The 11,902-nt window shown below is 39.9% G+C and overlaps 1 protein-coding gene across 1 annotated transcript; it reads left to right on the forward strand.

Moving 5' to 3' along the window:
• Window positions 1–7,387: 7,387 nt before the first annotated feature.
• Window positions 7,388–11,639, forward strand: LOC114637627 (PRAME family member 4-like). Its single transcript, XM_028785864.1, has 4 exons — window positions 7,388–7,695; window positions 9,439–9,926; window positions 10,071–10,191; window positions 11,045–11,639. The coding sequence occupies exons 1-4, from the start codon at window positions 7,409–7,411 to the stop codon at window positions 11,637–11,639; spliced, it is 1,491 nt and encodes a 496-aa protein (XP_028641697.1). The 5' UTR covers window positions 7,388–7,408.
• Window positions 11,640–11,902: the final 263 nt, after the last annotated feature.

Genomic DNA, 11,902 nt, shown 5'->3' on the forward strand with positions numbered 1-11,902 from the left:
TTACATAAACATTTGGTACCACATGTGTCATTGCAGTTCTGTGGCTTCAGGGCACCTGCAGGCAGTCAAACAGGTAGATATATCCACTGGTATTAGAGGCCTGATAATGGTCCCTGGCTTCGAGCACAGATGTGGTCCAGGAGCAGGTCAGTGACCTGATCCATCAATGGGGACAGTAGCTCCTGCTCCTCCAGGAAGAAGCAACCTAGAACATGGGTCTCCACCATATTAGGGTGTGTGGGGCACCCAATGCCCACCAGCAGCCTTGGCATTGCACTGGAGTTCAGTGCAATGCCATTTGTCAATTCTTGATCTTAGAGCATAAGCCATTGGTGTTTTGTTCAGGAGCTTAACCCTTTGCCCAAGTATTTGAAGCTCTTTCCCAATTTCTCTTCTATTAGTTTCAGTGTATCTGTTTTTTTTTTTTTTTTTTTTTTTTGTGAAGGCCCTTTATCCACTTGGACTTGAGCTTTTTTTACAAGGATATAAGAATGAATCAATTTGCATTCTTCTACATTCACATATGCAGTTGAAACAGCATCATCAGTTGAAAATGCTGTCCTTCACATCTCAGGAGGGGCACATTGGTTAGTCAGAGGACACTTGCTGGATTAACATTCAGAAGAGGAAGGGAGAGACTGATAAACATTCCTCAGACCACAGGGGAGGGAACCCACCTGCAGGTGAGGAATGCCCAGAGCATGTGTAGACAGACAAGGGAGGTCCTTGCCACCTCATTCTCCAAAGACAAATCAGTTTAAAAGTCACACTGTTCTGCCAATCATATTGTGCCTAATCACTGTTTCTCTATTCTACCCCTTAAACTGTATAAAAACTATTCTTAGCTTCTTGCTTGCATACAAGAGAATCCCAGTATACTAGAATCATTAAACCTCATGTTAATTGCAAAAAAAAAAAAGAAAGAAAGAAAGAAAAGAAGAAAAGAAAAAAAAGAAAGAGAAAATGCTGTCCTTTTCCCACTGGATGGTTTTAGCTCCTTTGTCAAAGATCAAGTGACCATAGGTCTGTGGGTTCATTTCTGGGTCTTCAATTCTGTTCCATAGATCTTCCTGCCTGCCTCTGTCCCAGTTCCATGCAGGTTTTATCACTATTGCTCTGTAGTACAGCTTGAGGTCAGGGATGGTGATTCCCTCAGAATGTCTTTTATTGTTGAGAATAGATTAACACTATCCTGGGTTTTTTGTTATGCCAAATGGATTTGCAAATTACTCTTTCTATCTCTATAAAAAATTAAGGTGGAATTTTGATAGGGATTGCAATAAATCTTAGATTGCTTTCCACAAGATGGCCAGTTTACTATATTAATCCTGCCAATTCATGAGCATGGGCGATCCTTCCATCTTCTGAGATCTTTAATTTCTTTCTTTAGAGACTTAAAGTTCTTGTCATACTGAACTTTCACTTGCTTATTTGCTTGGTTAGATACACACCAAGGTAGTTTATATTATTGTGATTATTGTGAAGGGTATCCTTTCTCTCTTTCTCAGCTTGTTTATCCTTCCAGTAGAGGAAGTCTACTGATTTGTTTGCATTGATTTAATATCCAGCCAGGGTGCTGAGGATGTTTATCATATTTAGGAGTTCTCTCCTGCTGGGGCGGTGGTGGCGAGGCAAAGGCAGGTGGATTTCTGAGTTCAAGGCCAGCCTGGTCTACAGAGCGAGTTCCAGGACAGCCAGGGCTACACAGAGAAACCCTGTCTAAAAAAGTTCTCTCTTTGCTTTGGGAGTCACTTAAGAATATTATCATATCAAATGCAAATAGTGATATTTTGACTTCTTCCTTTCTTATTTGTATCCCTTTGACTTCTTTTTGTTCTCTAGTTGATCTGGCTAGGACTTCCAGTACTAGTATTGAATAAGTAGGGAGAGAGTGGGCAGCCTAGTCTAGTCCCTGATTTTTAAGGGTATTTCCTCACATTTGTCTTCATTTAGTTTAATGTTGGCGACTGGCTTGCTGTATACTGCTTTTACTATGTTTAGGTATGGGCCTTGAATTCCTGAACTTTCCAAGATTTTACCATGAAGGGATGTTGAGTATTGTCAAATGCTTTCTCAGCATCTAGTGAGATGATCATGTGGTTTTTTATTCCTTTGAGTTTGTTTATAGAATGGATTATTACATTGGTGGATTTCTGTATATTGAACCATCCCTGCATTCCTGGGACAAAGCCTACTTGATCATGATGCATGATTGTTTTGATGTATTCTTGGATTCAGTTTGTGAGAATTTTATTGAGTATTTTTGCATAGATGTTCATAAGGGAGATTGGTCTAAAGTTGTTTTTCCTTTGTTGTATCTTTGTGTGGTTTAGGCATGAGCATTATTGTACCTTCATAGAACAAATTGGATAGTGTTCTTTCTGATTCTATTTTTTGGAAGAGTTTGAAGAGAATTGGTATTAATTAGGTCATCATTGAAGGTCTGATAGAATTCAGCATGAAAACCTTCTGGTCCTGGGATTCATTGGTGGGGAGATTTGTTGTTGTTGTTGTTTTTGAGACAGGGGTTCTCTGTGTAGTCCTGGCTGTCCTGGAACTCACTCTGTAGACCAGGCTGGCCTCAAACTCAGAAATCTGCCTGCCTCTGCCTCCCAAGTGCTGGGATTAAAGGAATGCACCACTACCGCCTGGCTTTTTTTTTTTTTTTTTTTGGGTGGGGAAACTTTTAATGACTGCTGCAATTACTTTATGGGTTATGAGACTGTTTAGATCTGCTCCTGGTTTAACTGTGATACCTGGTATCTGTCTAGATTTCCATTTCATCGAGATTTCCAGTTTTGTTGAGTATAGGCCTTTTTAGTAGGATCTGATGATTTTTTTTTAATTTCCTCAGTTTCTGTCTCCCTTTTCAGTTCTGATTTTATTAATTTGGATACTGTCTCTGTGCCTTCTGGTTAGTCTGGCTAAGGGTTTATTTATCTTGTTGATTTTCTTAAAGAAACATCTGAATTCATTGACTTTTTTGTATAGTTCTTTTTGTTTCTACTTGGTTGATTTCAGTGCTGATTTTGATTATTTCCTGTCATCTATTCCTCTAGGGTGCATCATTTGCTTCCTTTTCTTCTAGAGCTTTCAGGTGAAGTTGCTAGTGTATGCTCTCTCCAGTTTCTTTTTAGAGGCACTTATGAGTTTTCCTCTATGAGCTATGAGTTTTCCTCTTAGTACTGCATTCATTGTGTCCCACATGTTTTGGTCTGAGCCTTAATTTTCATTAAATTCTAAAAAGTCTCTCATTTCTTTATTTCTTCCTTGATCAAGTCATCATTGAGTAGATGATTGTTCAATTTCCACATATATGTGGGCTTTCCATTGTTTTTGCTATTATTGAAGACCACCCTTATTCCGTGGTGATCTGATAAGATGCAAGGGATTATTTCAAACTTTTTGTCATCTGTAGAGGCCTGTTTTGTGACCAATTATATGGTCTATTTTTGACAAGGTACCATGTGGTGCTGAGAAAAAGGTATACTCTTTTGTTTTAGGATGAAATGTTCTATAGATTTCTGTTAAATGCATTTGGATCATAACTTCTGTTAGTTTCACTGTGTCTCTGTTTATTTTCTGTTTCCATGATCTGGCCATTGCAGAGTAGTGTTGAAATTCTCCACTATTATTGTGTGAGGTGTAACGTGTGCATTGAGCTTTAGTAAGGTTTCATTTATGAGTGTGTGTGCCTTACCATTTGCTATATAGATGTTCAGCATTGAGAGTTCATCTTAGTAGATATTTCTTTTGACGAGTATGCAGTGTCCTTCCTTATCTTTTTTTATAACTTTTATTTGAAAGTCCATTTTATTCAATATTAGAATGGCTACTCAAGTTTGTTACTTTGGACCATTTGCTTGGAAAGTTGTCTTCCAGTCTTTTTCTCTGAGGTAGTGTCTGTCTTTGTCTGAGGTGCGTTTCCCTTATGCAGCAAAATTCTGGTCCCGTTTTCATATCCATTCTGTTTGTGTCGTTTCATTGGGGAATTGAGTCTATTGATGTTAGGAGATATTAAGACAAAATAATTGTTGCTTCCTCTTATTTTTCTTATAAGAAGTGGAATTATGTTTGTGTAGCTATCTTCTTTTGAGTTTGTTGGAAGACTACTTTCTTGCTTTTTCTTTTCTTTTTTTTTTTTTTTCGAGACAGAGTTTCTCTGTATACCTCTGGCTGTCCTGGAACTCACTCTGTAAACCAGGCTGGCCTTGAACTCAGAAATCTGCCTGCCTCTGCCTCCCAAGTGCTGGGATTAAAGGTGTGTACCACCATTGCCTGACGTCTTTCTTGCTTTTTCTAGGTTGTAGTTTTTCTCTTTGTGTTGGCGTTTTTCATCTATTATCCTTTATAGGGCTGGATTTGTGGACAGATTGAAAAAGAATAAACTTTTTTTGAAACTGCTAGCATATAGAGACTGAAACCAGGCCAGTTGTGTTCCAGGAACTTAGCGGACCACAAAAGGGCAGAACCAAGAGTACAGGTCATCTAGTCCTTAGGCTCTGGGCTCTGGGTTCCAAGGGCTGGCTGGCCACATGATAGATGATTAAACATGATTAAATTCTTGAAAAAAAAAGTACACAGGGTGTATTTCCCACATGATCGAATGGGCTGGGGACCTTCCACTGTTTTTATGATATTGTCTGTTGATGTTTTTATCATTCCCCCTCACCCTCTGGTTTGTGGTTTGCTCCTTTAAATACCCTTCTCCCTCTTGCCTAGGGGTCCACACTCCTCTTGTGAGTCTTGGCCTAAGTTAGCTGATATCCTGAAATAAAGCCTTTTGCAGTTTTGCAGCACAGCAAGTTCTGTCTCTTGAGTTTCTGGATGGCTGTGACTTCCCATGACTTGAGCGAGGGTTTCTCTTCACGGGGGTCTTTCAAGATATTGTGTAAATTTAGTTTTGTCGTGGAATATCTTGGTTTCTACATCTATAGTGATTGAGAGTTTTGAGGGGTATAGAAGTCTGGGCTGCATTTTTGTTCCCTTATTGTCTGTATTATATCAGTCCAAGAACTTCTGGCTTTTACAGTCTCTGGTGAGAAGTCTGCTGTAATTCTGATAGATCTGCCTTTATATGTTACTTGTCCTTTTTTCTCTTACTACATTTAGTATTTTTTTCTTTGTTTTGTTTTGTTTTGTGCATTTGATGTTTTGATTATTATGTGATGGGAGGAATTTTTTTCTAGTCTATTTGAAGTTCTGTAGGTTTCTTATGTTCTTGGACATCTCTTTAGGTTAGGCAAGTTTTCTGCTATAATTTTGTTGAAGATATTTACTAGACCTTTAAGTTGGGAATCTTCACTCTCATCTATACCTATTATCCTTTGGATTGCTCTTCTCATTGTCCTGGATTTTCTGGATGTTTTGGGTTAGTTTTTTGAAATTTGCATTTTCTTTGGCAGTTGTGTCAACGTTTTCTATGGTATCTTCTACACTTGAGATTCTCTCTTCTATCTCTTGTATTCTGTTGATACTTGAGTCTGTGCCTCCTGATTTCTTTGCTAGGTTTTCTATCTCCAGGGTAGTCTCCCTTTGAGATTTCTTTAGTGTTTCAACTTCCATTTTTTAGATCCTGAATGATTTTGTTTAATTCCTTCTCCTGTTTTGTTGTGTTTTCTTGCAATTCTTTAAGAGATTTTTTGTTTCCCCTCTAAGGGCTTCTACTTGTTTACCTATGTTCTCCTATATTTCATTAAGGGAGTTATTTATATCCTTCTTAATGTCCTCCATCATCAACATGAGAAGTGATTTTAAATCTTAATCTTACTTTTCCAGTGTTATGGTGTATCCAGGACTTGTTATGTTGGGGGACTGGGCTCTGAAAATACCAGGTAACCTTGGTTTCTGATGCTTATGTTCCTGTGCTTGTCCTTTGACATCTAGTTATTTCTAGTGCTACCTGCATTCACTGTCTCTGACTGGAGCCTGTCTTCCCAGTTATCTTGCTTTTGTCAGAACTTCTCAGAGTCCAGCTGTCTCTGTGTTCCACTAATCCTGAGCCCCTAGGTGGAAGAGCTCCTAGGACTCAGGCAGCCTCTGGGAACCTGAAATCCTGCTGCTTTGAGTGCAGTGGTTCCTCCACTGCTCTGAGTGCAGTGGTTCCTCTTGGATGGGTCAGCATTTGGTGTCTTTATGGAAGCAAACAAGCTAGGTGTCTGCCTCAGCCAAAATGCAATTTTCTCATTTTAAAGATAGGGTATAGAGGAACAAGGATGTTCCTTCTGGTAAAATAGAGATTTCTAGATTTAATATGGAATTTCAGTGAGAATCATCTTTATTATTTAATCCTACTGCAGTATTTTATATTATGTTTCACAGATTATGGTCTTGCAATTATATGAACTGGAATTTTCTCTCTTAACTATACTTTACAAATTGTGCTGGGGAATGCTTCAGGCACATAAGCCCAAATTTCTAGCTGTTGTCTTGTGGCCTGGAAGCCACAGATGACCCAGAAACCAAGGCTATAGAAATGTGTTTGCTTCAGTCTTTACCAAGATTTTAGACATTGTATAAGCTATGCGTGTATGAGGAAAAATATACAGCTGCCACAACTGGAAACTAGAATGAATGTCTTGGGCACAAATGATCATGATGCAGGCTAGACTTAGAAGTGCTGATGGATATATTGTCTCATCTCTTCCTTCCTCTGGACTCCAACTTGTAATGGGAAACTCTTCTCCCTGTAGCCATGTACACTTGGCTTCTCCTCTAAGACTCATATGAGCAGGTGCTCTCATTCAGTAGCATAGCTTTCCAAATGCTCTGGGGAATGTTTTGCATTTTACTTATGTTTGGCATTTCAGATGTGGTCTAATTGTGTACCCAGGTGGCCATGAATTGACAGAACTTTTACCTCATTAATCAAATTAACATATAAGCCCAGCTTGATTGTGCTTGTCTCTAAATGGGTGAGTAGTACCCATAGACAGGAATCTCACAGGTTTTTCTTAGCCCTTCCCAAGAGAGATCAATCTGTTGAAAGGACAATTAGACTGGTTTGGGCCTGTGACATTGATGCTATATTTTCTTAAAAGGCCTGAAAACTTGTTCCAGTATTTTTTCCCTGAAACAAAACTCTGGTCAGACTGTATGCTCCAGAATAACCCTTTTGACTAGGTATGTAATTAAGAGGAACAGGGATTGGTATCATATAGGAAAATGGGTAAGTTTTTCCACTGTTTGCTTACAAGGGAGTCTACATGCTGACAGTGATGATCTTTTGCCTTGGAGACCATGAGATTGGATAACTGTGCAGACTGGATTCTTCTTCATTATTGCCAGAGCATGGGCTCTGGCCTTCTGATTCCTGTAATGTGTGAGAAATGGGGATATCCAAAATGTAGCCTGAAATTATGTCTCCTAAATCCTTTTCCAGGTTCCTTCTGACTGAACATCTATTAGGATGAGCACCTACAACCCTCCCATACTCGAGCAGCTGGCACTGGAGGCGCTGCTGAGGAATGATGCCATAGACTTCTTTGATCTGGAAAACCTGCCCACTATGCTCTTCCCACCACTCTTCATAGAGGCATTCAAAAGCAGACGCACAGAGATATTGAAGGCAATGGTGGCATCCTGGCCCTTTTTCTACCTCCCTGTAGGACCATTACTGAAAACTGCTGATGTGGAGATGATGCAAGTTGTGCTGGATGGCATAGATATACTGATGAACCAGAATGTTTGTCCTAGGTAGGCAAGGCCCAAGATGGCTATAGGGGAATAGGGTTAGTGGTAGGACACACATGAGGGCAGAAAGACTGTGCTCAAACAGGGCAGAGGCTAATGATGTCATTAACATGGGGATTTGTGGATGTACTATTCAAGTTGAAAGCTTATCAAAATGAATCTCATAGTGGACAGCTCAGAGTACATGTAGTTCTAGTAGGATCATCCTTTCCCTGGCTTTCCTACAGACACTAGATATGGAAGAGACACAATTTAAGAGCAACTGAATGGAGGGAAGTGGGTCATGATGTGTCAGGAGCCATAATGCAGCAGGCCAATAATTAGCAGGTGATCATTCTTAAACCTCTTGCCTTGGATTACTATGTAATCTGGGACAAGTGATCTCTTATTCACCAAGGCTGTAAGAGACATGTTTTAGGAAAGATTTCTTCTATTAATATGCTTTTCCTATTATTAATATTAAACATATCTAACAATCACTAAACAATAGCACACCTCTTTGGAGCAGACATCTGCAGATCCATGCAGATGTACTATCTTGTGTTGATGCTATGTAGACAAATAGATGACTTCTTAAGTCTTATTGGTGATCCTATAAGAATTTCTAAAATTATATCAATGATTATTATAAGCTTTTTTATAGTGGGACTGCTATTAGGTCCTTTTCTGATATTCCAAACTGCAGTGAGAACTCTGCCTGTCTCCCACAAGTCACCAGTTAATTGCTCTTAGATAGTAACCAGACTTTTTCCTACTTAGAGCACATTTGAATAGGTTGTAAAACAATTAACCAACAGTCACTAATGAGGAACTCACAATTTAGTATAGGTGGAAGGACAGAAGATATAATATTGCCTGGGTTTACCTACACAAGACTTCACTAATTTCATAGTTATAGTTTTAAACATTCATTGAACCCGTGGAGCTAGACAGGTGATGGATGTTTAGCCAGATAATGACTCCTAATGGATATACATGTAATTATTCTCTGTTGTAAACTTCTAGTTCAATTTATGATTTGATTTTTGGTGTGAACATGTGATGAACTTTGTAACACGTGATCATGTACTCTGAAAACTGTATAAGTGCTGAAGACAAAGACAAAGAAAGTAGTAGTAGTAGTAGTAGTAGTAGTTGTCAGCCCATCCTTTCCTTTTCTCTTGCCTAGAATTTGCTCTCAGAATTTTTCCCTTATTAGAATTTTTTCTTTTCCTCACTTAGGACCTTTCTGCTTGTCCCTTTACATAGCTTTCATAGGAAACTTTTCACACTTAGTAATAAACTCTATAGTAACTTTTCTAAGTGTCTCTTTCTTTCTGCAACCTCAGAGTAGCAAGCATACGTTAGAGGCCAGCAGTTCCTGCTGAGACAGAACAAAGGCCACATTGTCTAATCCTCTACTGTTAGGATGTAGGTGTTAATCACCTAATCCTGCAATCTTTTACCCTCAGAAGAAGTTTTTAGGACTTTTTAGAACTCATGATCAGCATTTCAGTACAGGTCAGAGAGCCAGAAAGCCCTGAGACCCTCAGACTTTAAACCCATCACCAGAGTCCTATTCTGTGCCCCTGCCACTACCCTCTCTGGGCTAGTAGGCTCCTGGAACAGATGCAGATCATGCAGTGTCCTTGCCTGCCTGGTATGAAGTGTTATTTTGGAGCTGACGTTAGACAAGTGGGATTCAAGCTGATTCCATATTGGTTCCTGTTTTAACTTATGAATCTTTACCCTTTTCCTTCACAGAAGGAGGAAGCTACAAGTGTTGGACTTGAGGAGAGATGTGCATCAGGATTTCTGGAATGCATGGGCTGGAAGAGAAGATGGAATGTGCTCACCAGATATTTTGACAAAGAAGCAAGGCCCAGAGAGTCTTCCTACTTATGCACTGACTCATAGATTGCAGGTGGTCACTAACCTGATCCTCTTTCGCTCTTTGGAAGAAGACCAAAAATGCTTACTCCAGTGGGCTCAGAAGAGCAGTGACTCTCTGCAGCTAGTCTGTCTGAAGATGAAGATTTTTTGCTCCCCCCTGGAGATTATCAAGGAGGTCTTGAACATTTTCCAGCCAATCTATATTGAGGAATTGGAAATACACATACCCGAGGTCCTGTCTTTCCTAGGATTCTTCACACATTTCCTTGGCCAGATGAGAAATATTACCAAATTCAATCTACATCAAATCCTCTTCCAATATAATAACCCCCTGGATGTTTACAGGGAAAATACCAAGGACAGTTCAAAAAGTATTGAGAAATGTTCAATACCCACATATGACTGCCTGTGTTTTCTAAGTTTCAATCCACGTTATATTGATAGGGCTAGAAATATCAGTCTCGAAGGACTTGAAATCCTATGCCAATCTAGTGTTTTGGATACAGTGATAGATTTAAAGAAGTGTTCTGCAATTTTTTTTTCTCAGTTCTCCAAACTAAAACATCTCCAGAGTCTCTATTTGAATGGTGCCCACGTTTCCTATGACAACATGAAAGTTTTGTACAGGTAAGGAAGGATGGTGAGCTGTTTCTGTGCCAGCAGAAAAAATTTCCTTTTACTTGGAGCATTAGTGAGCACCTGAGGTGTGTCAGTCACAACGGGTGTTACAATCAAAGTGTGGACTCTTTGTTTCTTAACTGAACTCACTTGGTTCAATTTCTACTCCTTTAGTTGAGTCTGAGCTGGGGTAGGGGATATTGAGATAGCAGCCTTGCAGACATGTCCATTGTGTGGGTCAGATGCAGTAAGTGTGCTTTGCATATTCCTCTTTGGGATCTAGACAAAGCTAATGGAAGGAAACAGGACAGAACAGAGAGCCCTGAGGCAGAGAGGCTCCACACTTGCTCTATACAAAGATACATGTGTAGAGGAACCAGTTTGTTCCTCTATTGGAGTCGTTCAGGCTCTAATTCTCCCTAAAGAGAAGGATGGTTGGGACTAAGTAGATGAAAAATTTGTGACATTGGGTGGGGGTCATCAGAGTTAAGGGTAGAACACTGAAATCAAGGATGGAGACTGTGAAGATAGCAGGGACAAGGATAAACTCTGCAGGAAACAGGCCAAGATGTTGCCAGAACCTTCCTGCGCTAGTTCTTTCTAGGTATGCTCTTCTGGCATGATGAGGCAAGCTCTAGTTCTTTGACAGAATGAATATGGAGAGTTGCAGATCTGTGGTCCATCCCACATGATAGTAGTATTCCTCAGTAGACAATGCTATGAGCAGACACTAACATGCTGTGTTCCCAGGTTGGATGTTCAACAGAAGCATAGATTGACTCTACATATGTGGCTTCTCTGTCAATCTTATTAATGTCCTCCAACAACATGACCCAGAACCAATTTCTTGTTCTTACTCTAGATGCCTGAGGACCCCCTTGCAGTCCTTGTCTATATCTTTCTGCCAACTCTCAACTTCAGACCTGAAACACATGACAAAGTGTCAGAGCCTCTATCAACTGAAAAAACTGCACTTCAATAATGTAGTATTTTCCAAGTCAGGTTCCAAGATTCTCAAAATACTCCTAGAGTATGTATCTGAAACTCTGAAGAATCTACAGTTTGAGCATTGCAGAATGAAGGACTCTCAGCTCAAAGACCTCTTGCCAGCCCTGAGCCAGTGCTCACAGCTCAACTTTATCAATTTCTACTATAACGACTTCTCCTTTGATGTACTGATAGACCTTTTGCAATGCACGGCCAATCTAAGCAACTTGACTGTAGAGGTGTACTCTGCTCCAAATGAGTGCTATGATCCCCTGGGTAATGTTTCAATGGACAGATTTTCTGAACTGTGTTCTGAGCTGGTAGAAATACTCCTGCCCAAAAGGCTGCCCAAGGAAATCATGTTTGCTACACCCACCTGCCCTCATTGTTGGGGGTGCTGTATCTATGTCTTACAGGACAAGATCGAGGGTACCAATGCTTGCCGTTGTTGGGAGTTAATAGAAGATTGATTCTGGATGCTGAGAAATGAAATCTGAAGAAGTACATTCACCAAAGAGTCCCTGAATTCATAGATTTAGATACAATGCAAAATGATATTCATTGGATTTAGACCTCGGGTGACTTGATATAAAGGACAGTAGGATGGTAGGAACAGGTGTCTTCTGGAATCAGAGTTTTGCATGTCTAAATATGCCTCCATCAGAACAGGATCCATACTGGCTTTCCCATTTTGTAAATATAAGGCCAATCTATGAAGTGATTGGTCTCCTCC

This window comes from Grammomys surdaster, unplaced genomic scaffold, assembly GCF_004785775.1.
Source record: "Grammomys surdaster isolate TR1022 unplaced genomic scaffold, NIH_TR_1.0 100, whole genome shotgun sequence".
NCBI lineage: Eukaryota > Metazoa > Chordata > Mammalia > Rodentia > Muridae > Grammomys > Grammomys surdaster.

Excerpts from the sequence above, each read along its gene's own strand:
- LOC114637627 (XM_028785864.1), top strand. The coding sequence starts at position 7,409 with ATGAGCACCTACAACCCTCCCATACTCGAGCAGCTGGCACTGGAGGCG. Across the intron at positions 7,696-9,438 it reads AACCAGAATGTTTGTCCTAG|GAGGAAGCTACAAGTGTTGG; the intron begins GTAGGCAAGGCC and ends CCTTCACAGAAG. Across the intron at positions 9,927-10,070 it reads CAGGGAAAATACCAAGGACA|TGATAGATTTAAAGAAGTGT; the intron begins GTTCAAAAAGTA and ends TTTTGGATACAG.